The sequence below is a fragment of the Rhinatrema bivittatum genome, chromosome 11 (assembly GCF_901001135.1).
Source record: "Rhinatrema bivittatum chromosome 11, aRhiBiv1.1, whole genome shotgun sequence".
Taxonomy (NCBI): Eukaryota; Metazoa; Chordata; class Amphibia; order Gymnophiona; family Rhinatrematidae; genus Rhinatrema; species Rhinatrema bivittatum.
Genome location: NC_042625.1, coordinates 81,946,496 through 81,974,118, shown reverse-complemented (window position 1 = coordinate 81,974,118; position 27,623 = coordinate 81,946,496). Strand labels below are relative to the sequence as shown.

General features: G+C 43.3%; 1 protein-coding gene across 10 annotated transcripts in view; it reads right to left on the bottom strand.

Moving 5' to 3' along the window:
* HNRNPR (heterogeneous nuclear ribonucleoprotein R) overlaps positions 1-27,623 on the bottom strand; it is a 93,865-nt gene that overhangs the window by 47,283 nt on the left and 18,959 nt on the right. For 9 of the 10 annotated variants that reach the window (XM_029571986.1, XM_029571987.1, XM_029571990.1 and 6 more), the window contains 5 exons: positions 24,389-24,507; positions 22,215-22,322; positions 15,646-15,759; positions 6,918-7,094; positions 157-292 (listed from right to left, as the gene is read on the bottom strand). In XM_029571986.1, the coding sequence (XP_029427846.1) occupies positions 157-292; positions 6,918-7,094; positions 15,646-15,759; positions 22,215-22,322; positions 24,389-24,507 (654 nt within the window). Of the gene's footprint in view, positions 1-156; positions 293-6,917; positions 7,095-15,645; positions 15,760-22,214; positions 22,323-23,328; positions 23,449-24,388; positions 24,508-27,623 lie in introns of all 10 variants that reach the window. The other variant, XM_029571994.1, reaches the window with a different exon arrangement.

The following is a 27,623-nucleotide window of genomic DNA, read 5'->3' as shown; positions in this document are numbered from 1 at the left end:
AAAGTTAATGAACGTGGATCTAAATCTGTAGCAGATGCCTGTACACAACAAAACTGCTCTTTACAGTTGTAATTAATGTACAAATTAAAACATATAACTGATGTGCCCAATCACCCAACATACAATATTCTGAGCAAAAAAGGAAAAGCAACTCGCCTGTGACTTTACTGAATTCTTCCAAAATATTTTCCTTTGTCTTGTTCTTTGGAATAGATCCAACAAACAGTCTGTTGTTGGCCACAGAGATGCACACTCCCAGATGTTTTCCAGGACGTATTTCATAGTTATCACACTAAAGCAAAAATAAATAAATAAATAAAAATAAATACAAAAAACCCCCATCTTGTCAGGATAACAGAATGGTTACCTGGATGGGCCTAATAGCAATTTTGTTTTAAATGTCTCCACTTGCATTTTAAACCAATAGTTTTAGCAAGACTCTTAAACTAGGCCAACAAATTGCTTACTTCCAGGAATAGAAAATTGGTTCCTACCTGCTAATTTTCATTCCTGTAATACCACAGATCAGTCCAGACAAGTGGGTTTTGCATCCCTACCAACAGATGGAGGCAGAGAACAAATTTGAGGCACTGCTGCATAACAGAATGCCACCTTCAGACCCTCAGTATTGACCTGTACCCAAGCCAAAGAGTAGCCATAATTCCCTTTCAGAGAGAACAGGAAACACAGGGTTGGAACCCCCCTGAACTGAAGCCTCTCATACTTCCAAAAACTTGATAATATTTAACTGAAAAAACAAAACCAAAAAAAAAACAACCAACTTATGTACAGATTAAATATCTCTAATATAAGGTGAATACCACCACTAGGAAATTCAGTCTTTTGGCAGCAAAGGTACGGGTCTCTGGACTGATCTGTGGTATTAAAGGAACAAAAATTTGCAAGTACAGTTTATAGTTTATTAGTTTTCTATACCGCTGCATTGGCATTAGCCTTCGCAGTGGTTTACAACTTACACAAAGAGAAAATACAATAAATAAGTCCAATAAAAGGTAACAGCTAAAATTATTTAAAAGCATATAAAAGTATTTTAGCTGTGCAAGTAGAAATAAAGTTGTAAAAGGCTATTCCTCGGTGTATTATTCAAGGGTAAAAGTTAAAACAAAATAATAAAACCAACATAAATATAATATCACACTCACACAGCATAAAATCAGTTCTGCCTTTAGCTTAAAGTTTGGAGCATTCCTTTAAACCTGTAACTGGCCATTTAAGGTTTATATATATTTGTAGCTTACTGTTCATTTTCTAAGTATGCGCGTTTAAATAGCCAGGTTTTTAAATCAGCCTTAAATTTTTTCCTTTCCTGTTCATACCCAGATCAGTCCAAACAAGTGAGATGTACCCAAGCACCCATACACTGGGCGGAAACCCGAAAGATCCGCTTGTAGAACACTTTCACCAAAAGTTGCATCTTCCTGCGCTTGAACATCCAATCGGCAATGCTTGGTGAAAGCATGAAGCGAGGACCACACCTCAGCCCTACATATCTCTTGAGGAGACATCAGCTGACAATCAGCTCAAAGGCTGCCTGTGCTCTTGAAGACACCCTCAGGCCTGTCAGAATTTCGTGACCCTTACAAATATAAGCCAAGCAAACGGTCTCCTTCAGCCATCAAGACAATGTAGCTTTAGAAGTTCTCTCTCCTTTCTTCGCTCCACTGAACACCACAAACAGGTGATCTGACTACCAAAAGCTGTTCGTGATCTTCAGATAACGCCAGAGCCTGACTCACATCCAGAAGATGAACATCTCTATCCTGCAGACACTCCCTAGACTACTTCGGAAACGCCGGAAGTTCAACTTTGATTCATATGGAAGGAAGAATCTACTTTTGGCAAGAAAGAGGGGACCGTACACAACGTCACTCTGTCATTAGCAATACGCAAAAAGGGATTCCTACAAGACAGAGCCTGAAGTTCCGAAATCTGCCTGGCTGAACACATGGCCACCAGAAAAACTGTCTTCAAAGTCAGATCCTTCAAAAATGCTCGTCTTAAGGGCTCAAATGGCGCCCCACAGAGCACCCACAAAACTAAGTTGAGGTTCCAATCCGGGCATACTTTCCAAACCGGAGGCTGCAAATGCTTAACCGCCTATACGAATCGAACTACATCGGGATAAAAGGCCAAAGATCTCCCCCACAACTTGCCCCTAAGACAACCCAAGGCTGAAACCTGGATGCGGAGTGAACTATAGGCTAGGCCTTTAGACAAGCCCTGCTGTAGAAAGGACAAAATGTGAAGAATGCCCACAGTCAGGGGATCCAGCTGATGATGAAGACACCAGGACTCAAACACCTTCCAGACCCCGACATACGCCATACATACGCCATACAAGTAGGTGGTCTCCTAGCCTGGAGTAATGTGGAAATTACTGGTTCCAAATATCCTTTCAGGCGCAACCGCCGCCTCTCAAAAGTCAAGCCGCGAGACAAAAGTGATCCTCCCGATCTGAAAATATGGGTCCTTGTTGAAGCAACCCTGGCAGGTGAGCCAACCTGAGAGGCCAGTCTACCACAAGATACACCAGATCCGTGAACCACAGCTGACATGGACACTCCGGAGCCACCAGCACACCTTCCCTGGATGCAACTCTATGCACTGCAAAAAAAAAAAACAAACCAAAACAAAACTCAACTGATGAGTGGCCAAGGAGGAAATACATACAGAACCCCCATCGGCCATGGGCAAACTAGAGCATCCAGCCCTTCAGAGCAGATCTCTCTTCTGCGACTGAAAAATTTTGCTGCCTTTGCATTGACACGCATTGCCATGAAATCCAACTGGGGAACACCCCACCTGGCACAAAAGCAATCCAAGGCTATCGGGGACAACTCCCATTCCCCCGGATCTAGTTGTTGCCTGCTGAGGAAATCCGCCTGCACGTTGTACACTCCCACGACGTGAGATGCCACCATTCTCTCAAGATGATGTTCTGCCCACACAAACAGATGCTGAGTCTCCAGAGCCAACACGTGACTCTTCGTCCCTCTTTGGCGATTGATGTATGCCCCCGTCACTGCACTGTCAGAGAAAATTAGAAAAATCTGACCTTTGATCCAGGGCAGAAACTTCCAGGGCCCTGCAGACCGCCCTTGTCTCCAGACGATTGATAGACCAGCTGCCCCCCAACTCTCGAGGATGGAGTCTGTGGTCACCCAGTCCAGGGCCTCCAGATCCACTCCCTTTTCCAGGTTGTGCCGAGAGAGCACCACAAAAGCTGGACCTGGATTCTCTTAGAAGAGGTAAAGGCAGATGATACTCAGACGACAACGGATTCCACCTGGACAAGAGCACCATTTGCAAAGGTCACTTGTGAGCAAAGGCCCACGGAACCAAATCCAATGTTGAAGCTTAGAACTTGCAAATAATCCCAGATCTTTAATACTGACAGGCGCAACAGACGCGTCACCTGAACCTGCAACTTCGACTACCTACCCACTTGTCAGAAACACTCTGCCTTTCTGGGTGTCGAAGTACAATCCCAGATGCTCCAACGACTTAGTCGGAACCAGGTTACTCTTTGCTACATTTATCACCCAACCCAGCGAATTCAAGATGTCCTTCACCTGCTGGATGGACAGACCACACTCTTCCTCCATCTTTGCCCAAATAAGCCAAAGAGTCCAAATATGGATGGACTAAAATTCCCTCGTCTCAAGGCTGCCGCCACCACTATCACTTTCATGAAGCTTCAGGGCACCGTAGCCAACCTAAAGGGTAGAGCTCGAAACTGGAAGTGCTGCCCCAGCAACATTAACCGCAGAAACATCTGATGGTCCTGTTGAATGGGAATATGGAGGTAAGCTTCTGTCTGGTCCAATGACATCAGAAACTCTCCTCTGCAGACTATCACTATGCACAACGTCTCCATGCGGAACCCGCAAGGCTACGTTTACTTTTTGCAAATCCAGAATGGAACGGAAGGTGCCCTCCTTCTTTGGAACCACGAAATAAATTGAGTACCTCCCCCATCCTTGCTCGACTAGTGGGGCCTGGAACTATCGCATCCAAACTTAGTAACCTCTCTAGAATCCCTTTTACTGCTTCCCGTTTGCCTCAAGACAAACAGTGGGACTCTAGAAAGGCCTCCCTGACCAGGCATGGAAATTCTAAGGGATAGCCGTCTCTTACTACCTCCAGAACCCACCAGCCCAAGGGAATCTTGATTTTCTCCTTGTAAAAGCGAGACAATCTGTCCACTACCACTTCCACCGAGGACTGGGAAACCTTGGCTTCATTGTGCAGACTTTCCTCCTCCGGTCCCTGACCAGTGCTATCCCTGGAGGACCTGCGGGTACCCCGAAATGACTGTTGTCGTCCCAAAGACTGTTTCAGCCCCAAAACTGAGGAACCCTGGCCTGAATGAAACCTCTGTGAATCCTGAAAACAGGATCAGGATGCAAAAAGCTTATTGTTTTTCTTATCCTCAGACATTTTCCTTTGGATTCCCCCCAAAGACTTCACCAACTGATCCAAATCCTCCCTAAACAGGAGGTTCCCTTTAAAAGGAAGATTACAAAGTTAGGACTTGGACCACAAGTCCACCGCCTAATTGTGTAACCACAAAAGTCTGCGTGCCACCACTGCAGAGACCATGCTCCTAACAGAAGTATGCACCAAATCATACAGAGGGCTGAGCACCCCAGTTGAAGCCTGCTCTTGTGCTTTCTGAACCCAGCACAAGCAGGTGTGCAACATCATACTGCCACAAACTGTGGCACAGAGGCTTAAGACAGAAACCTCAATCATGCGCTTTAACTGAATCTCTAACTTGTGCTCCTGCACATCCTTCAGAGCAGCTGAGCCAGCAACTGGAATCATAGTTTTCTTGGTCACCACAGAAACCGCCACATCTACCTTAGGAACCCTTAGGCGATCCAGGGTCTCCTCCGAAGGATAAAGCTTCACCATTGCCCCACTGACTTTCAAGCCCACTTCCAGGAAGTCCCATTCCCGGCTTATCAGCTTCTGAATCTCCTTAGGCAATGGGAAAGTATTAAGAGGACCATGCAGTCCATCCAGGACCAGATTCATTCCATTATCAGACTCTTCCCTAAGCCACCTTAACTCTTAATTTCTCCAATGCCTGAGGAATGAAAGGTCGCAGCACCTCCTTCTTAAACAGGCAAACCACTAGAGAGCCAACCCCTTCTGTCACCAGAACCTCATCCGGATCAGGGTCATCCTTGTATAAGGATCAGTATTCGGACCCGCATCCAGGTCCATATCTGTGTCCACCCCCCACGGGGATGCAGAATCCTCCTTCATATCATCCAAAACCCTGGGGTCACCCTCAGTTCTATCAAGACCTCTGGAAGCAGCGAACTACATCAGTCAGAGGTTTCCGACCCCCTAGTTGCCCGGTTCAACCTGAGGGATGTTCCACAAAAGGTACCTAGCACCTCAGGGAGCCTAAATCCAACATCCCAAATCCAAATCTTCTCTCTTTCTTTAACAGGCCGATACAGTACAGTGCGCTCCGGTGGAGCGCACTGTTAACCCGCGATTGGACGCGCGTTTGACACGCTAGCTTTACCCCTTATTCAGTAAGGGGAAATAGCGCGTCCAAAACGTGCGTCCAACCTCCCCGAACCTAATAGCGCCTGCAACATGCAAATGCATATTGATGGCCCTATTAGGTATTCCCCCGCGATTCAGTAAGTAAAATGTGCAGCCAAGCCGCACATTTTACTTTAAGAAATTAGCGCCTACCCAAGGGTAGGCGTTAATTTCTGCCGGCACCGGGGAAGTGCACCCTCAGACTTAATATAATGGTGAGATTAAGTCGGAGGTCCCGAAAGTTAAAGTAAAAAAAAAAAAAAAAGAAAAAGTTTGAAATAGACCCGCAGCTTGAAAACCGGACGCCCAATTTTGCCGGCGTCCGGTTTCCAAACCCGTGGCTGTCAGCGGGCTCGAAAACAGACGCCGGCAAAATTGAGCGTCTGCTGTCAAACCCGCTGACAGCCACTGCTCCTGTCCGAAAAGATGCGTTAGGGATGCGCTTGTGTCCCTAGCGCCTCTTTTTACTGCCGGCCCTAATTTAAAGAAATTAAATTACTGTATCGCGTGCACAGGAGAGCGGGCGCTTGCCCGCTCTCCCACAATTTTTACTGTATCGGCCCGTAAGTAAATTATTTTTTTTCGTCAGACCGCAGGTTTGCACCTCTACCATCTGCTGAAGAGAGAGAAATACTGAAAGACTGCAGATGGCACTCTCTGATATGTAGCAGTGCCTCAAAGTTTTGTTCTCTGCCTCCATCTGCTGGTAGGAATATAAAACCCACTTGTCTGGACTGATCTGGCTGTGAACAGGAATATTGCTTTCTTTGTATTCTTCTCTTCTTTCTTACAGTCTGATACAGAATGGTGCGCTCGGCCGAGCACACCGTTTAGCCCCCCTTTGGCCGCGCGTTTTTGATGTGCCTATTAGTTACTCACCCGAAATACAGAAAGTAAAATATGCAGTCAAGCCGCACATTTTATTCTTAGAAATTAACGCCTGCCCAAAGCAAGTGTTAATTTCAGACGGCACTGGGCAAGGGTATAGAAAAGCAGAAAAATCTGCTTTTCTGTACACCCTCCGACTTAATATCATAGCGATATTAAGTCTGAGGCCCCAAAAATTAAAAAAAAAAATAAAAATCCGTGGGTTGGAAAACGGACGCTCAATTTTGCCGGCATCCGTTTTCTGAATCCGTGGCTGTCAGCAGGTTCGACAACCGACGCTGGTAAAATTAAGCGTCGGAATCACAGTTGTCAGACCCACCTACAGCTGCCGCTTCCACCAATAAGGAGGCGCTAGGGACGGCTAGTTTTTCAAATAATCTGTTGATTTTACTGAAATTATACTTACGTGGACCTAGGATGTACAGTTAGAGAGCTATACTCACCAGCTTGACTGCTTCCTGTGCAGCATCCTTGCCACAGAACGTGATGAATGCATAACCTCTGTTCTGACCAGAGAGAGGATCCATCATCAAACGAAGATCCCATATAGAACCAGCTTTTTCAAAGAGGGGAACCAACTCATCTTCATAGAGATCTCGTGGAATCTTGCCAACAAATACCTTTTAGAAAAAGAGAGACCAAAAACTATTACATCAATGTACATTGACTTGTTTGGGAGCTTCTGAAACAATGGGCAGGGAGTTAAAAGTAAGTAAGTAAGTAAGTAAGTAAGTAAATAAATAAATCAGACCATATCTAAAATAGCTCAAAATGCAACAAGCATTTAGTTTTGCACTGTAGTGCAGCCAAATTCCTGTGAAAGACTTACAGAAAAATTACTAGCAAGTTGAATTTATAGTGTGAAGCCTCTTCTGTACCCCTGGCCACTAATGTCATACGACTACTTTTCCATTAAGACAACGGAAGGATTTTTCAGCCTTGATTTTTGATATGCAGTTGCACTCCCATTTAATCATCCTATAACATGTCCTGTATGTCAACTCATGCTTTCCTCTCAAAAGCAGCTGTGTTAAATAAGCATGACTACTGTAACAACTGGACACGTTCTTCCAACTGTATCTAGGCAGATGCTTAAGAGATTGCATGAAACACATGTGGTTGGTGGTTTGAGTCTTGTAAACACAGATAACTGCAAACCTGCTTTTGCAACAATACAGCTACAGGCAGCCACCTGAAGAGCCATACTAGAAGACTCAAATGCCTGCACAAGCACAGCCTCTATTTTCCTGTCTTGAGAGCCACATTTCCTTCCACTCTTCAAGACCACACAAACCAGTGCTTCTTAGGAAATCTAAACTTCTCCTTTTCTTGGGCAAGGAGAGGATGAAGCTTCACCAAGGTTCTCCCCCTCCAAAATTAGCCTCAGGAGACTCATAAGTCAATCAAATCCTTGACCAATTTGTCAAAGGCTTGCATAAATTACTCATGAAAGGATCCTCTGAAGAATTCTCCTCCACCTTTTCTTCAGAAATATTCAAGACGCGGAGGGTCTGAGAAATAGCTCTTCCTTACAAAATAACCTAACAACCACAGAGGACCTGTCTGCTGCCCCAGGGGATATTCTCTCTCCTCCAATCCACCTTCAGACCCCTACAGTCATTGAGGAAGCTGTTTGATCCAGAGAACTTCCCATACCTGATATTTTCATAATCCTCTTTACTTTTCCTCTTGCACCCTGCATTCCCAGCAGAGAAAGACCTGGAGCTGCATTCTGATCCATACAAAATGCCTGATGTAAACACTTCAAAGTTTCTATAGAAACTGGAATCCATGCAGAAGGGGCCCTGTAGAGATTATTGCTAGTCTTCTGCACCATGGGTCAGAAACACCATGCCGCTGTTCCAAAATGGCTGCTGTTCCCATTGCTGCAGCATATCAGAGGGAACAGATTAAGCCACCGATTCTGCCAATGCTTCTTCCCCCCCCCCAGCCACTAACTTTCTATGCGGCTTGCTTGCCATCTCCCCATAGCACAAAAGAGAAATCCATCTCTTCTTCCCCCCCCTGCCAGCACATTCCACATGCCAAGCAGAATGCAGGCTCCTTCTCACATTCAAGAGGGAGCTGGCATAACTCTCCCTTCCTGCCCTTAGTTCAAACATCCCGATCAGCAGAGAAAAAACAAGCCAAAGCCTCTCATTTCCTGTAACTCCAAAACACTGTTGGCAGAGCCTGGTCTCTCTCTCTCCTCCTCCTCTATTTTTCCACCCCCCCCAACTTTATATGCTGACAAAGGACAATACACCCTAATCTCTCTCTCTCTCTTTTTTTTTTTTTTTTTTGAGGAGAGCAGGCAAAAAAGGGAAGAAAAACAGCATGCGAGTGTGTGTGGGGCAGCAATCCTAGACTAAGTCTAATGTGCTAATCCAGGAATATGCTTAACTGAGGGAGGGCGTACTAGACTTTACCTCAGGCGCTGCCCTCCAACATTCCAACTTTTACTCTTCACTAGGCCTAAACAGGCCTCAACAGCACAGGATGGTCACCTGAAGTCAGCAAGGGTGCTGTCACCCCATAAAGGGTGCTTGGTGTGCATAACCCATGCATCTTGACTGGTCTTGGCTGGATGAGGAGAAGGCTAGTTATAGCAAAAGGGAAGTCCTGCCTTACAAATCTTACATTTACTCTGGAAGGTGTAAACAAAACATGCAGATAAAGTTTAGCTGGCTGATAGTGTGTGTTTGGTTTTTGAGAAGGCATCTGAAAGTGCCCAGTGAGAGACACCTCAGTAAATTAAAAAAAAAGTCATGGGACAGGAAGCAGTGTCCTAGTATGGATTGGTAACCAGACAGACATGAAAAGAGGAAGAAGAACTAAATGGTCAGTTTTCCCAAGTGGAGAAAGGTCATTCGTGGAGTATCACAGGGATCTCTGTATGGGGACCTATGCTCTTTAGCATATTCATAAATGATCTGGAAAAGGGAGCAAAGAGTGAGGTTTTGATAAAATCTGCAACTGACATTATTCAAAGGAGTAACCAATGATCCAGGAAAAGGACCTTGGAGTTCTTGTGGACAATACATTGAATTCTCATTACATGGCAACAGTCAAAAAAAAAAAAGAAAAACTATGTTAGAGCAATGATCCAAAAATGAATGGCAAATAAAACAGCAAACATTATATTGCCTTCGTATTGATGCAAGGTGCAATCACTCCTTGGAATACTGTATGCCATTTTGGTAGCTCCACCTTAAAAATAAAAATAAAAAAAAAAAAAAAGCGCCACAAACAAAAAACAGTGGAACTGGAAAAGGTGCCAAGAAGGGCAACAAAAATGATAAAGGGAATGTACTGCCTATGTTATGATGAGAAGCTACAGAGGTTAGGGCTCTTGGAAAAGAGACTGCTAAGAGGGGACATGATAGAAGTTTATAAAATCAAGAGTCTGGTGGAACAGGTAACTGATGAATATTATTTACCCTTTCAAATAATACTAAAGCAAGGAGACACTCCATGAAACACACTGAAATGAGATTAGAATGTGCAAGACAGGGGGCGCTAGTTATTCATAGCAAGTTATTCATAGCTAGTTATTCATAGCAACATACTAGGACACTAGTATGTTGCTATGAAATTCTTTACTTTTAGAACTGAATAAAGAATCTATTTATTCTAAGTTTAAAAAAAAAAAAAAGCATTAAGACCTGGTTATTTAAACAGGCATTTCATGCCTTGTAGTTTTGGGTCGCACTGCCTAGTGGAAGTCTTGATTCTGACTTCAAAAGAGGATGATTTTATTTATCTTTCCTTTTCAGGATATTACTGATCTGACTTTGTCCTTAATGAGAAGTGAGTCATTGATTGTTTTGAGTTATTTTGTATTTTATTTTACTTATCTTTTATTAATATTTTGTTGCTTATGTTTATTTCTCTTAATGATGTCAGATTATTTATATGTATGGAAAAATTTCTTACCTGTAATTTCCTTTCCTTTAGTCCTGCTAAATCAGTCCAGACACATATTGTTCCTCCCTACCAGCAGATAGAAGTAAATAGGAGAGCTCTCTCCTTGATGTTACCACAGATAGGTAGTGAGATCCATAAAATTCCTCACAATTCTAACAAAAGCACTAAACATATTCCAAATATTAATAGATAATAAACTTAAATTTCTGAAGTGCATCATCTTAAAGAACCACCTCTCCATAACAAGACATATCTTGTAAAAATTCCAGGAACAGGCATTTATCATCATCCATATGAGTTGGAAGAAGCATGCTCTCCGCCATACCAAGGAACAACTTCCCAGAAGGGTCCTGGACTGGTGTAGCAAGACTAAAGGAAAAGGAATTAACAGATAAGAAATTTCTTTTATCCTTATCCTGCTATACCAGTCCAGATAAGTGGGAAGTATCAAACCAAACTAATCTGGGAGGGAAAATGTAAGGGCCACCTTAGAGACACCAGCTTCAAAAGCTGTATCCTCCCTAGTTTTAACATCCAAATAGTAATGCTTAACTAAACAAAAACAAAAAAAAAAAAAAAAGAGAGAACTCAAAGAGGACCAAGTGGCCACTTTACAAATGTCCTCTGGTGCAATAACCACAGATTTGGCCCAAGAGGACTGCACCCAGGTAGAACAAGCTCAGAGAAGAGAAGGAACCTGATGACACTCAAGTGCATATATTGAGGTAGTGTCCTTAAATCCATCTGGCCAAGGTGGCTTTGGAATCTGCCTTGCCCTTGCAAGGACCTCCAAACATCAATAACTTAGACTGCCAAAAGGATTAGTGACTTCTAGAATATTTGGAGAACCCAACAGACATCCAAAAGCCTCAAAGACCTGCTTGTACCCTGACACTCATCTTTGAAAAGAGCCAGAAGGCAAATGGACCTATTCAAATAAAATACAAAAAGCACCTTGGGTTTAAAAAAAAAGGCGGCAGAAGCTGAATTGTCACCTAATTGACATCAGGAAAGGATCTCTACAGGATAAGGCTTGCAGTTCTGAAATATGCAGAATCAAACAGATTACAACTAAAAATACCACTTTGAGAGAGAAATCATTGACAGATACCGTTCCCCACTTTGAGCCCCTGAAGCAGGTAAGATCTTATGAACCAAATTAATGTCCCATTAAGATCTTAAGGAAGATCATAGTTGATTTAACAACTGATTTCCTGAGCAGACCAGACACCCTGAGTGCTGAGTCCATCTATATGAGCTCCAAACCCAGGGTGAATGCATCTGTGATTAGGACAGATGCATTCACTTTGAAAAGAGATCTCCCATTCCAACCAACAGGACAACAAATCCTGGAGAGACGGAGTGACTCTGATGCAGTCCTGGAGGTTCTGCGTGGCCTGGCACCACTATGACCTCAGGGTCCATTGGGCTCTGTGCATTTGTAATCAAGCCAAGGGAGTGACATGGACAGTTGCAGCTATATGGCCCAACAACCTCAACATGTGCCCCTTTGATGAGGCAGAAAGGCCTTGGCCTGAGCCATGTCTAGCGGGGCTCCTATGAAGTCCAATTGAGGTGATGGGTCAAGATGGGATTTCAGGTAGTTGATGACAAACCCTAGCGACTCCAACACCTGGATGGTCAAGCGCATGGCTTCTGCCTGAGATGTGCTCTTGATCAGCCAATCGCCAGATAGGGGAAATCATGCACCGCTACCACGGCCAAGCATTTTGTTAAGATCCATGAGGCATCAGGAATAAGTGCTGCACTGGCTCCTGCAATAGCAGATACAGCTTACCAAAAAAAATTAACTCCCTTGAGCCCAGAATATGGAGATTTCAATTCCACTATCACCAATTCCTCCACCTCAGAGTGAAGGGAATACGCAAAGGATTTACGTAGACCCTTAATAATAGGATACCATTCAGGAGCTTTTTCTGTTTTGAAATTTTTAGGACAGCGACCAGCTCATCAATAAGGTACACAATCTCATTTTTATGGAAATGCTAAATAACTGAATCATCTTCTCCCAATAAGGGCACTTCTCCCTCCTCCTAGGTCTGCCAAAATCAACTCTCTATTCTGAGGGGAAGAGGCATCTCCCAAATCATAAGACCCCTAGACATGTTTAGGAGGAAACAAGTGAGCCATAGACCTAGGAAAAGAAAAGAAGACTGTATATCTCTAGCGGGCCTCTGAATAGCACCAAAGGCCTGATGGAAAAATTTAAACAAATCCAGGGAGAACTCCCCTGAGTGAGTAGGGCCTGAAGAACAGGAGCTTCAGAGATGCCATGCCTGAGGATAAACATGAAGATTCTAAAAAAAATGGCATATGTTCTGGAGGGACCTGCAGCTAAAATGGCACCCATTCCTGCTGAAAACACCGACTCCATAGGACCTGGTGCCTTGCTCCCCCAGCAGGAAGAGTAGGACTCAACTCCCATGGCAGCCGACCTTGCACATAAAATCCCCAAAGTGGAAGAAGTGTACATCCAGCCACAAGACAAGCACCTTGTCCATCAGATACATGTGTGATCAAATTAGTGGCACTAAAGGAGCTCACCCCTAGAGGAACTAACCCCCAGTACCGGCAACAGTGGACACACAAAGACTCAAGCTGTTCCGGAGATGCCCTTGTTTCTTTAAATTTAAAGAATCTTTAAACATATAGAAGCCAGATGAAGGACAGAAGAGAGGGAAGGCAAGCTTTGTCTTTCAACTTAAACCCTCAGGTTCGGCCAAACCACCTCTGGGGTTGGGAACTGTAAGTGGGCTACCCTGATACTAAAAAATCAGGAGCCTGGCCTTAGAACACTGGAGAAACTCCTACTTCAAGGGCTAGGCAGACTTTGTCAGAAAAACCCCTGCTGCACCAGTGTGTCCTACCATCTGCTTGAAGTACAGAATACTGAGCAATTTTCTGGACTGCACCACGTGTAAGTAAATGTGATGATGTTACAGAGAAGCTGCACTCTCTACTTCCATCTGCTGGTAGGGAGAACAACCCACTTCTCCTACAGCAGTCCAGACAAGGAGAAAACTATATACATTTTTTTTTAATGTAAACTGCTTAAATTTACCAATGGAAAGGCAGTATATTTAAAATTATTAAACTATTTATTTTAACACTTACATCCTGGGCAGATTACATAGCTAAATTATAGAAAGTACTTTTTCACTCAATACACAATCAAGCTGTAGAATCAGTTGCCAGAGGATGTGGTCCAGGTGACTTGCATAGCAGGGTTTAAAAAGTTTGGAGAAGAACCTAGAGAAAACTTCCATAAAACATTAATGCTCAGACAGATTAGGGCTAGCCATCGCTATCCCTGGTAGTAATAAGAAACAGAATTTACTTTTTGGGATCTACTGGTTATTTGTGATCTGTATGGTCTGTCAGACAGGCAGACCAAGAAAACAAATCGGAAGCTGATCCAAAATGCTGATAAGCGAAGGGAAACAAGCTGATCGGTAAAAAGCAGCCTTTATTAGATTGAGCTCTTAATCTAATAAAGGCTGCTTTTTACCAGACAGGCAGACCATACAGATCACGGAGCTGATGGACCTTGGTCTGAACTGGCATGCCATTTCTTATGCTGTTAAGTCAATGCGTTGCCCACCGGAAAAAAATTCCACTCACCCCAGGTGAACAAATATTTCAAACCCTGATCAGTAAATTTCTTTCCAAGAGTACTACATCGCTTTCTGCTACACTTCTGAGACTGGTGAATCAGCAGAATAGAAATTGTGTAAATAAATAAATAAATACTGCCTAACCAGGCTATACATCACCTCTACTTCCCCCTTTAACTACAAGACCTGCAAACTTTGCGACAGAAGAAAAATAAATTAGATTGACTTAACATGATTTGTTATTCACAGATTTGTGCTGGTTATTTCTTAGCACTTTATTAATACCTGCATGCTTGCTTTCAAGTCAATGATGTTCCAGAATTTTTCCAGGTTCTGAAGTTAAGTTCACTGCTCTACAACTCTCCGGTTCAAAGACAGAACCGTGTGTGTCCTTTGCCTGTCTTCTGGGACCTAACCCATCTTTGACAAGTTCCTATAGATAAATGCTAACGGCTCTGCAATATAGCCCACTGGTTCTTTAAGTACTTCAGGAAGCAAGTCACCAGGTGCTGTCAACATCAAACTTTCCTAAATAGTTTAATTTCTCTAACACCAACCCAGCTATTGGTTTTTATTTTAAGCATTTTGCACCACCACATCCTTGTATAAATCCATCTCCCTAGACAACATGCTCAAGAAATGCAGTCTGAAGGACTCAAGACTTCTATTTGCTGTACCCTGGCTTTCCTGTCTGTCCTTAGAAGCTAGTTCTATTCCTTTATCCTGATCCTTTGTAATCTTCCTTTCCCCACTCTTTAATATCAGATTTCTATAGAGTTTTAAGCCATGGAAAGGCATCCTATTAAGCCAACTTGATCTTTCATTATGCTACCAATCCTTCCTGTGCGCAGGTCTAGTTTACTATGTCATTTACATTTTCTCTTTTAGGAATAGACAGCTCTAGTGAACTATTTTTTTCTGCCTTAAGATTTGTTTTTCATGGGACCTTAACTACTCCTAAGTCCATTAAAGTCAGCTTTCTAGAAGTTCTTTTTATAATGCTGTCCTCCTCACTCCATTTTTCTTATTTATAATTTCATGATCATATTCACCCAGGCTGCCTTTTATCTTTATATTCCAGACAAACTGTTTCTGGTTAGCGATAACTGAGACAAGAGCTTTCTCTAGTAGCTTCCTCCATCTTTTGTGCCAAAATATTGCCATTAAGATATTCTATTACCTTGACAATTTGAATCCTGTTATACCCTCTCTTCTCAGCACATCTGAACCACTCTTATCCAGATAATGCATAAGCAACTGAATATTCAGTTCCAGGTGACAGTCATTTGTAAAATCCCAGATCAGGAACTATCAGTTTAAACTAAACTCCTCACTGAATTCAGAAATGGCAGAGGTGGGGTGGGGGAAGCAAGATAACAGTAAATGATGGCAGAAAAAAAAAAGATCCATCTAGTCTGCCCAATTAATTTCATTCTTTTTTAGTAAATGTGAGTATAAAATTTCCATATGCAACGCAACACTCCTTGGATCTTTAACCCAATCTCTCAACCCTTCTTTCATATTTGCCCCAAGCATGGCAAAATTCACCATGGTGTTAGCCCGCCAGGCTTTCTTGAAGCTCTGATAAGTCAAGATGAATGAAACTAACCTCTGTTCCAACTCCAGGCTGCGATCCAGAATAAATATTGTCAGGAGGGGGACCGCCATACTTTCTCTGCCCTGTTGTTACATCCAGAGTATATCCTGTTCTCTCCAGCAATGCCTTGAGAGAATTAAAGTAATTACTACTCCTTACTCATATCAAGTATGTTATCATAACTATTCCATACAAACCAACGAGAACCAGCAAGTTACAGATTTCAATACATATTTATTTAATGCACATGACTAGAGACTGGTAGATAAATTACAAATGGAGATATTACTTACCTGATAATTTTTTCCTTAGGCAGATGGACTCAGGACCAATGGGTTATAAGCTCCCCTGCTAGCTGATGGAGATAGAGACAGGTTTCAAAGCTGACGTCACCTTAGATTCACCCCTGCAGTGACCTCTTCAAAAGCCATTGTGAACATACTATTGACCAAACTTGAACAGATAACTGTACTCAACCAAATGCTGAATCCCAGCAACATAATAGATGCCCTGATCTAGAGATTGGGTGAAGGCTTACCCATAACCTCTTGGAATCGATATTCATTTCACGGACGATTCCTTGGCCCCGTTCTTGGGCAGCCATGGGCGGGATGCAGAGTCCCATCTGTCTACACTAAGGAAAACGAAATTATCAGGTAAGAAATTTCTGCATTTCTTAGCATGTAGCCAGATGGATGCAGGACCCATGGGATGTACAAAAGCTACTCCTGAATGGGGCAGGAGGCTGCCTGCGGTCTGGTTAGCACTGCTCTTGCAAAGATTGTGTTCTCTCGGGCCTGAACGTCTGATAGAACCTGGAGAAGGTGTGCAAGGAAGACCACGTCGCTGCTCAGCAGATGTCGATGGGAAACAGAGTAGCTTCTGCCCAGGCTGTGGCCTGAGGCCCAGTGGAATGAGCTTTAACCTGAAGATAATGGCTTTCCTGCCTCTACATTGGTTCCTGCGACTACCTTCTTGATCCAGCGAGCTATGGTAGCCCGGGAAGCTGGTTCACCCTGTCTCCTTCCACTGTGAAGGACAAGCAAATAGTCCATCTTGCGCCCTGGTTCTGAAACTTCCAGATACCGCACCAAAAGCCTACAGACATTTAAATGGCAGGGGAGGCGGTATTCTTCCGTGTCCTTGAACCTACCCAGGGATGGCAACGAAATGGACTGATTCAAGTTAAACTCGGAAACTACCTTGCACAAGAAGGATGGAACCGTTTGAAGTTGTAACGCTCCTGGAGAGATCCGGAGGAACAGTTCCTGACACGACAATGCCTGAGGTTCAGAGATGCGATGAGCCGAGCTATTTATATTAGGAACACAGTTTACAGGGTTAATAAGTGCAAGGAAAGTGTGCAGCGGCCAAAAAGGGGCCCTGTTAAAAGCTCCAACACTAGATTAAGATTCCACAAGGGAAGTGTCCACCATAGGTGTGGCCAGAGGTACTTCACCCCTTTCAGAAAAACGGGCCATGTCATGAGCAGCCAACAGGCGGGTTCCGTTCACCTCGCCCCTAAAATAGGAGAGAGCTGTTACCTGGACCTTCAAGGAGTTAAGGGCCAGCCCTTTATTCAAGCCGTCCTGTAAAATTTCCAGAACCAGTGAGATTTTGATTATCCAAGGGGCAACACCACATTCCTCGCACCGGCCTCAAGTACTCTCCAGACCCGCACATATGCTAAGGACATAGAAAACATCCATGTGTGGAGCAAGGGGGTAATTACTGCCACTGAATATCCACGCTTCACCAGGCATGCCCTTTCAAGGGCCAAACCATAAGACAGAATCTAGATGGATCCTCAAGAAGGACCAGTCCTTGTTGAAGCAGGTTCCTGTGTGGTGGTAGGCACAGGGGGTCTCCACCCAGAGACTCTGCATGTCTGCATACCATGGGTCCCTGGGCCAATCTGGAGCTACTAGCAGGACTAATCCCCTGTGGCGCTCTATTCTACAAATTATCCTGTCTAGCAGGGGCCATGGAGGGAAGGCATATAGGTACTTCCTCTTCTGGTCAGACCTGAACGACAGCGTCAATCCCCAGGGACCACTGATCTCTTCTGCGACTGAAGGATCAGGGAACCTTCGCAATGTGAGATGCGGCTCACAGGTCAATGGATGGAAGGCCCCAGCGATCTACCATAAGCTGAAAGACTTTGGCCTACAACGCCCATTCTCCTGGATCCAGACTTTCCCTGCAGGTTAAGAACTCTCCCGGTTGTATCCATGCAGAACTGAATAACTCGTATATCAGTTGATACGCGAGGTCCAGGATGGGGCAAAAGAAGCCCTCCTTCTTGGGTACGATGAGATAGATGGAATAACGCCCCGTATCTTCCTGGGGCCCAGGTACCGGAATTATAGCCCTCAACCTGATGAGCCTTACCAAGGTAGACCCCACGGTCTGCTTCTCGTGCTGGGAGTAGCAAGGAGACATCATGGACATGTCCCAAGGAGATTAGCAAAACTCCAGCGCGTATCCTTCTCATATGACATCCAGTACCCATTTGACTGAAGCGATCTTGACCCACCGCTGGTAAAAAGGGACAGCCAACCTCCTGTATCCTCGTTCTGAGGGTGGGTCAGCAGAACTTCATTGGAGGGGTTTGGGACGAACTTGAACCCAAATTTGCCCCTCTCTTGGACTGCCAACTCTGAAAAGAGAGTGACCTCTAAAATGTCGAGTTTCTGTAGGGCTGAAAGCTATGGGAGCTCCTGGGCCAACCTCTCATGTACAAGGGGCACTGTAACTGCTTTCTCTTATCTTATGATAGCCGTGGCCCTAGCAATTCACCCATTTACTGTCCAGTTTTTCCAATTTGCTTCTAATGAGGAGTGATCCCTTAAAGGGCAACTTTGTGGGGTTTGCCTTAGAGGTCAAGCCAGCTAACCAATTTCACGGTCTTAGCTGTCTTCTGGCCGCTACCACCTAGGCCACTCCTCTGGCCAAGGTACAGACTAGGACAGATAAAAGAGTACAACAAGCAGCAATCTGTAAGGTCACTGCTGTCGCAAAGTCTTGTTTAAGGATGGACCCCATCTGACTATTATACGCATCCTTCCAAGGCCTCTCCTCTCTCCATTGTTCGCTTTGAGACGGTACAGACCATCCACCAAAACACGCTCTCACTGCCAGATCCAGTGAGTCTAGAGCTCTAACGCTTGCCCTCCCCCCCCCTTTTAAAACTTGCTTTTAGAGCGCCCCCAATCCAGGTCAATCAACTCCTGGATAGCTTCCAATACTGGAGCGTAGCAAGAGGCTTTCCATAGGGAAGACAGACTGGACCAAGGAATCTGGATCCTCCTCCATGTTGTTTTGGTTCCTGCCAGGGTTACCCTTGGTGAAGCGAGGCATGCCTTGAGGTCTGTCGGTAGTTCTTACTGGTTGAGATTCCGTCCAGACAGGTAGCAGACAGCACCTGTACGAAGGCTTGAAGGCCCTGGAAAAATAATTCCATCCAAGAGAAGATGGCAGGGCCCATGCCTAGCCCAGGAAGTACTGGAGTAGGTGCGCTAATTTCCCTCTCCCACGATGGCCCAGTCCTGGGGCACTAAGATCCGGGGTACTTCCAGATAAGGCTGTGGCTAACCCATCATCTGAATGGGAGAAGCCAGGCTTAACGTCAGAGGAAGCCAATTCTTCTTGGACTTCTTCACAGTGCCAACACAGGCTGGAATTCATATCAGACTCTGGAGCCTTAAGACAAGCAGCACAGAGAGCAAGGCGCTTAAGTTTCTTGGTTGCTGGCTCTATTAACGGCAGTAACTGTGCATTCCAATCGACTGGTGCTTAAAAAATTACATGAGCACAAATTTAGAGCACCTAGACGGGGCGAGGCACACGCTCAGTCTGTGCGCTCAGCTTTTCCTGTATGCGCGAGAAGCTAGCGCAGAGATTATGCGCACAGCCGATGCACTAAGTATACCAACGTCCTACGTAGGACCATACAACACATACAGCAACGTGCCCAAGATGACGCCGATGACGCCGACCATGCAGTGTGCCCAATGCGAGGCCTAGCCCACCGAGGGCTGCTCAACCCGCTCGGAGGTCCAATTCCCTCCTCCCCCCCCCCCCCCACGGGAGCGGGAATGACTTCGGTACAGCGCACAGAGCACGGAGACCGGAGGAAACCTACCAGAAGTCCCTTCAATCGTCTCTAGATCGGTAAATTTTTTTTTTTTTTTTAATTTACCTGGGTTCAGCGCTTACCGGCCGAGTATAGAGATGTTTCCAGCTGCAGGGGAGGGGGCTTTGGCTGTCACCGCCGTGCTCAGCTTCCTGCACCCGCTGCCTTTCAATTGCTTCAGCAGCAAAGTCCATGCCGGGAACCGGCTACCAGACCAAGGCACACCTCTGAGGATCTCGGAAATCACCTCAGGAATTCTCAACTAGGGATGGGACCTTCAGGTATCACAAGAGAGCGCGGGGTTCAATCTTTCTCCAATTTAGAAGTAGAAATTTCTTCTTCCAAAGGTTACAGCGATCCTGATAGGGAAAGCACGTCCACATCTGCTAGGAAACAGAGATACTGGAAGGCTGAGGTCACTGCAGCTGTGTATCTTTAAACCTGACAGTCTCCATTTGCTAGCAAGGGAGCATATATCCCATTGGTCCTGTCCATCTAGTTACATTCTAGAAAAGCAGAATTACTTATACACATTCGTTTGGTAATGAGCTTAGAACTCTGATCTCCCCTACCCCACCCCTCCTCAGCAATCTCCACCATTCCTGCCCTTCCCTAGTTGGGCTTACTTGGGTGCTTCAGGAGCCTCTTGCTGGACCCAGGATTGGAGAGGTTGCTCTTCCTAGAGCACCATCAGTACTACTGGTTGGCCAATAGGGGCTGTAACTGTAGCAGCCATTCACTCTCCCTCCCCATATCTAGCCCTGAATTGCACATCAGCCTGAGTAAGTCATTTCAAAATTTTTCTCACCCAGCAGTTTCCTTCTGCTCATTTATACTTCCAGCTCAACTGGAACCAGGACTGGGATTTGGTACCATGAGCTTTCATTCACAACCACATAGGGATTTCCCCCCCCCCCCCCCGTCCCATTTTACATTCCTCCTCCCACCCCAATATACATACTCTGTTTATTGCTGTAACAGACCTTGGGTAGGAACCATACACAGAAGCTCCTTCTGGAACCCCGCAATCACTAGCTGTGAGCCCTGAGCAACAACTACAACTCCCTCTCTACTCCCCACCGCTCTGGGGGCTAAGAAATATACAAGGATCACATTTAGGCACAGGACTGCCATGCTACCATGCAGGCCTACCACTGCGAGAAACAAAATGCTAGCTTCCGCAGCAGCTACCAATGAGTCTACACAGAGCCCATTAACCTGTGCAGAGTCACCAGCCCTGACACAGCCCACCCCTCGCACAGGTTTCTTCATTAACAGGAAATCTGTGTGGAAGAAGAGGGTGAGGCCGCCACAAAGCATACGAGCGCACACAGACTTGCAGGTCTTTCAATGAGCTCTCTCTTCAGTCTCTACTGTGGGGGGCTGTGGCCAGAAAGGAGAAAGTGCCCCAAGAAGAGGCCATAGGGAGGAACTAAGGAGGATGCACAAGGACACTCCAGGGGATCCCCTTTCTTCTATTATCCAGTCCTTCTGCATTTATATCATTTTAAAACAGGATATTCCTAAATTCTACCAAGTTTCCAAGAATCTTTAATCTAGAGTTGATATAGTCTCACCTGGCTGCTCAGTCTTAAGACAGTGTGTGTTTTGTTAAAGATTTATTTATTTTAAATTAAAGTCTCATTTTCTCCAATGTCTGACACAGGGGGAGAGGCTTCTACTACAGCCAGTCACATCATACACCATGGAGGGATTAGAAGTGGGCATTCAGAAGGCAGCCGGTAATGCACATCAATTGAGAGACATTTTAAAGCCAGTAAATTAGCCTCTCTCAAAATGGTCCTCCTCCTCTTCAGGCTTTCACAACATGTACTTTAAAAGGAGGTAATCCTCAAACCCACCTAACCAACAGATAAAAATGAGACTACTCTAAACCAATATAAGTTATTTTTCAAGTTCACAGTTTTCTGACTCAAGCCTTCCCTAGCCCTATGAAGGGCCATTTATCTAGACAAAAGGGTTTTTCAAAAGCTGCCCACCGTGGTCTTACCCACATTGGGGTGGAGGAGTTACCAGGGCAGGATGAGGTGAAAAAGCACCATGCACATAATTTTATTACATTTATAGCCCATTTATTTATACCAAAATACCCTAAACTGAGTACAAGATATAATCAAAATAAACAATTTACAATACAATTTGGATTTTCAAAACCATGCACGCTGTTTTGGTTGAAATAGAAAAATAAATCTGCAGAAGACGTCTCAGCAGGTACTTCCACCTTAGACTATTTTCAAAAAGTACATGAGTCCTCTTCTCTGAGAAATGGTACAAAATCCACTTTTTACCTGTCTGCAGTTTTAAAACTTCCATTTTACATGGTAGCATCTTTTGACAAATTCAATGAAAGCATCTGAAATTTTCATCTATAAATATGCAAAAATCTAACATGCAAACTTTACAAAAAAAAAAAAAAGACACCAACCTTTATTTTTGCTTCATCAGGTCCTTTTGTTGACTCCTGAACTTTGCTGCCCTGCTTCTCTCTTTGCCTATAGGTTTTCATAACTCCACATAAAAATGCACTTTTGTTCTGTAATCACAGTTTGCAAAAATTAAACTAAAATATATTTAAAAAAAAAAGAAGTGTTTTTACAACCTGTACACACAAAAAGAAAAACTGTCAAACATCAAATCAGAAGGTATAAGTGTCGATATCTTTATAAATATATGGATTCTTAACAGGTTCTATAAGACTCCTATTGTACCAAGATCAGAATTATTCATGGGTGCTATACAGGGGTGAAAAAATATTTAGAAGCCAACAGCAAATATGACTTTTCCCCCTTATAATTTACTGTTCTGTTTCTTTATTTGCATTTTACATTTTTGCCTTTTCTGCTTGTTTCTTGTTTACATTTGCTCTATTTTTTTGGGGGGGGGGGGGGGGTTCATTTTGCTATTTCTGCTCTTTTTCAAAGGGGTGGGGATGTGGAACTTTATTTTTAGGGTTTATTTCCCTTTTATACTATTGGGGCTTTTTTGGCTAATTTGTTTCCTTTCTGTACCTCCTGTCTCTCTTCCTTTCTTTTCCCTTTGGTTTCCTGCCCACATCCTCCCTCCTCCCAAATCCTCACTTCCCTTTCTCCCCAGGTTCATCTTCCAACCTCCACTGCACCTCCAGCTCTCAGCAACCTTGCAGCCAAGACTTCGCTAGGCCACAGCTGTCCCTTCTGTTGGTCCATAGCTAAGACACCACCAGGCCACAGCTGCAACTCCCACTCTCCACAGCCTCACTGTAGGCACCAGGAATAGAAGTTCAGTCGCCTGAGTGATCAACTGACCAGAATTATTCTACCCTGTTACTGCATGAGTTTTTGAGATAACTCAGATCCGTTTATTAGGCTACTATTCTGCATTTTGTACTTACACCTATACAGTAATAGGAAGCGTTCAAGGTTTATATGACCAAGTTAGTTCACTTGTCACTGCATGAGATATGTTTGAGGTATCTTTTTAAAGTACAGAATACAGTTTTGCAAAAAAAAAAAAAAAAAAAAATAATACTCCACAAACTAATCAAAAAGAATTGGCTGTACCACAGCTGTTTGCAATGCTGGCCGTCAGAGACCTGGATGTGAAAATGGCTCCCGCGCAGGTATTCTCCAGACAACAATTAACAGCTCCTCAAGACCACACTAATCACTCTCCACAACTCTCTGAAAAGAAAAATCAGTGACCTGCTCTTCATAACTCTCCGAAACCACTCATCAATAACAGTCTCTAATCAATCACTCCTCACAACTCTGAGCAATGAGTTGATTTGTGAAATTTCCAAAAGCCATGGGAAGGGAAGAGTAACTGAGGTGGAGGGCTCTTGCAGCATTCAGCAGGAGGGAGGAAAGAATCATGGTGGCCGTCTCCTGCAGCATACAGCAGGAAGGGAGGACACACCACAGCAGCCGTCTCCTGCAGGAACAGGGACAAAAAGAGAACTGCTGCAGCCAGCTTTTGCTGCTGTTGGTGTCTTCTGCCTGCTGTCACGAGAGCCCAATGTGAAAATGACTACCATGAGGCCATTTCTCCAAAATGTTTCACAACCACTGAAAACTACAATATTAATTTTAAATTATTCTCTCTCCAGAGACTTAAACACAAAATCATTGACTTCCTGGTTTATCTTTAAATATGTGAATATTTTTAACATGTAAAAAACTGTCCAAAACTTTTGTGAATTTCTACTTGTAAAATCTTAAATCATACAGATCAGACACTAACAGAAGAGCTAAAACACCAATCTTATGTGTGACAGTTGGTAACACTCTCACCATTATATCCCAATAATTAGACCAGTGCTTCATTTGTAAAGTAATAAAATCTGGAAATGGCAGAAAAACATTTCAAGCTTGATCTTTTGATACCTACTAAAGAAAGCAGGTGGTCAAATTAGTTTTTATGATCATTGACATTTTTAATATAGCATCTCCAGAGTTAAGGGATTATGTGGCCACTCATTGAACTAATGAAGCCTGCTGGCTAAAATCAGTCAGTTTTTAAAATCAACAAGCTGCGGATCTTTCGCAGTAGTGGGTGTAAATCAAATACAAAACTTCATTCACAAAAACAGGTTTTTCAGCCTTCCTCTGCCTATTGTCTTACCTGAACATGTGATAAATCACTCTCTTTAAACTGCTGCAGGACAGACAGAGCTCCTTCTTCATTAAACTCTCTAAGAGCATCTACTGCTCTCTCATCAAGGTCAACATATGCTACCAAACCTTAAAGAAACAAAATAAATAGTTATTCATTTGTACTTGTCTTGCAGGAGGCAGAAATTCTTAAGATATTTATTACATTTTAAAATTATAGCCAAATATTAATTTATGAATATACTTGTTTAGCAGCATCTGCATACACACCCATACAGATATGAAAAGAACTATAAACAAATGAAAAAAGGGAACAACAAAAATGTAATCTGAATGTGCAAGCCTGCTTTCCTAAACTTTGCATTATTCTAAAAGCTCTAGCCCAGTTTCACATTTGCAAAAGGGTCTGCAAATACAGCCTCTCCAAAATGCTCTGGCAGCAGTCTGTCTTTTCTATACCCAGAGTGTGTAAAAAAAAAAAAAAAAAAAAAAGGATTAAAGATATGCTATTCAAAAAAAGGCACTTTTAGAAACAAAGTAAAATTAGCTTTTTTTTTTTTTTAACGTTTAAGCCGCCAAACTATATTTCTGGATAACGTCCATTAACCCTGGTCAACAAAAACTTTGTCCCTGGAGATTTGGAACAGATTTTTAACCCCCCCCCCCCCACCCCCTCAAAAAATACATAAACATAAATAAGCTCTGAAGCTGAAGTTTGATTTTATGTATGACAGTGTTCTTTACCATTTTTTAGGGTGTAATGATATAGCAGTTGAGGGTTTAGAAAAGCTTTAGTAGTATTTCATAGAAATACTGCTCAGTTAGGTGCAGCATGCAAGAATTAAGGATTTTTTTAAAAATAATTAGCATGCAGCCAAGTTCTGCAAAATTTATAGAAACAGCTGGTATAAAAATGTGAAACAAATATATATATATGAAACACGTTTTTATTGGACTAGCTTAATACATTTCTTGAGCAGCATTCAGGAATGACCTCCCTTCATCAGATCTAAAATAAAATTGGCAGCTGAAGACAGAGGATGATGTTTGCACATACAGGTGAAAAAAGATGAATGCAGGGCTCAGCTGCCTGTTTATTATAGTCACAATTAGCCCCATTTTTAACAGTCTAGTGTTACCTTCCTATTTCCCTCTGGTGTTGATAGGACAGTGCTAGAGGGAAAAAGGAAACCGGGCTACTTGTGGCTGTGACCCACAGCCAGCCAAGACCTGCAGCTTGTTTGTTTATCCATTAAACATCTTTTCCATAACCAGTTTTCAGTTGTCAACTTTCTCCATGGAGATTATGGAGAAGTGTATGGTAAACATTTGGAAGTGTATGTCCACATTTGGAAAAATATGAATGTTTAACATTTTTTGGAACGATGCTTCAGTAGCAAAATCTAATCTGTAGTTTTGAATGAAATGGCTCAACAATTTAAATTAATACTATTGCTGCAATCTGCACATCATTGCTGCTACTGTGCTGCAAAGAAAAATGAAAGCAGAGAGATAAAGACATCAAAGAAAGTCTTATCAAATCTTGCCCTAGAATTTCATATGTCAAAGATTTCTATGGAGTGGGTCATTTTGCAAGCTTTTACTTTCAATTTCTTCTAGCAAAAAAAAGGGCATACGGATTATATTAAGAGGTGTGGCCAATCCTGCTGCGCTCCACTAAATTTATACCTGTAGACAAATGTCAGCCATGATGATGTAGCACAGCAGGACCAACACCAACAATGAGAAAGGGGGAAAAAAAACCAAAAAAAGACCATAAATTCTAAATATTAAGACACTGGTAAAAACATCTAGATTACATATGCCATTTATTTTTCTTTCACACACTACCCATGATCATGACCCCCTTTAAGTGCTCTACGCTGTTAAGACTGCCACCCACTTCCAGCCTCCTAAAGGCAAGCACATCTGTATGGGAACTGCTCAACATTCCAACAAAAGGAATGGCTGTCGACTCCTTCCAGTCAAAATAAATGTTTCCATATGGGACCCCTTCAATGAGGCTGTGGAATATGAGATAGCCTGGTCTGGAAGGTGGCTGAGGCAGGGCAGCAGAAGGTGTTGTTTGTATATATACTGTTCACTCCCCGCTATGAATGAGAAATCACATAAGTAGTGCCACAAAAGGTCATGGCTCAGGATGCGGCATAGGTGACTTCTCACACATGTTGCCTGGGACAGGGGGGGGGGGGGGAGGAAGAGGATCAAAGCTAGCAGAAGAATGGGGAAAGTTAAATAAATAATCCTCATCCTGGGTCTAGTACCTCACTGGTTAATGCTCTACACACCTTGCAAGAATACAGCCAAGGATGCCTTCCTGTTTGCTGTAGAGTTTAATATATTTCTGCTTCCTGGGTTACAGCTTGCATCCGCACTTGACTAAAATTGCTGTACTACAGAAGACCAAAACTTCTACTAAAGTGTTATCTTCATAGCTCATAAAAGCCTATTTATAGATAGTGATAGAAGAGCACAAAAAGCTAGATGTTCAGCTCTGGTGCCTACTGCTGAGATAATCTAATGAATGACTAAAAATGTCATACTGGGATTTGGGCAGCCATCCTAAAATGTTACAAGTGTGAGAAATTTAGAGAAACGCATGCATATATGATGCAGGCCTCATTGTAGAGGAAAAACCAACATTTAAAAATAAGTATCTTTTCCCTACTACTCTCAAAATGCAACGTATAGAGGAAATTCTGAAAAAAAAAAAATTCCAAAAGCTTAATTATGCTATAAGATTAATTAGAAAGTTATGGGGAAAAAGTGAGAGATCAGAAATGGGGGGGGGGAACGCAAAGAAAATATATGGGCTGAACAATAAGAGACAAGACAGCCATGTTTCAGAACTGATGCTACAGTCTTATGCTCAAGGACGATACTTCAACAAAAGCTGACTGACCAATTCAGAAGTAGAAAGGGGACAAAAAAAACCCCCTACCCCACCCTGTGGGTAATTTGGGGCATGTTGATATATTTTTAAACAAACCATTCTATAAAGTTATTTAGAATTAAACACAAAATGCTTTTTAGTATTCACATTTAAGAAGTTGTTACAGTGCATTGCCAACTTAATTCATAATAAGATAATCGGCTGTGTCTTGATTTATTAGAACCTATTCAATGCATTCTGGTTTACAAGGACAATAAAGCCTTGAATACAATAGAATGTATGTTGGAAAACCATATCTAGCCAAAACCTCATGAAGAAGTTAGTAGGCAGT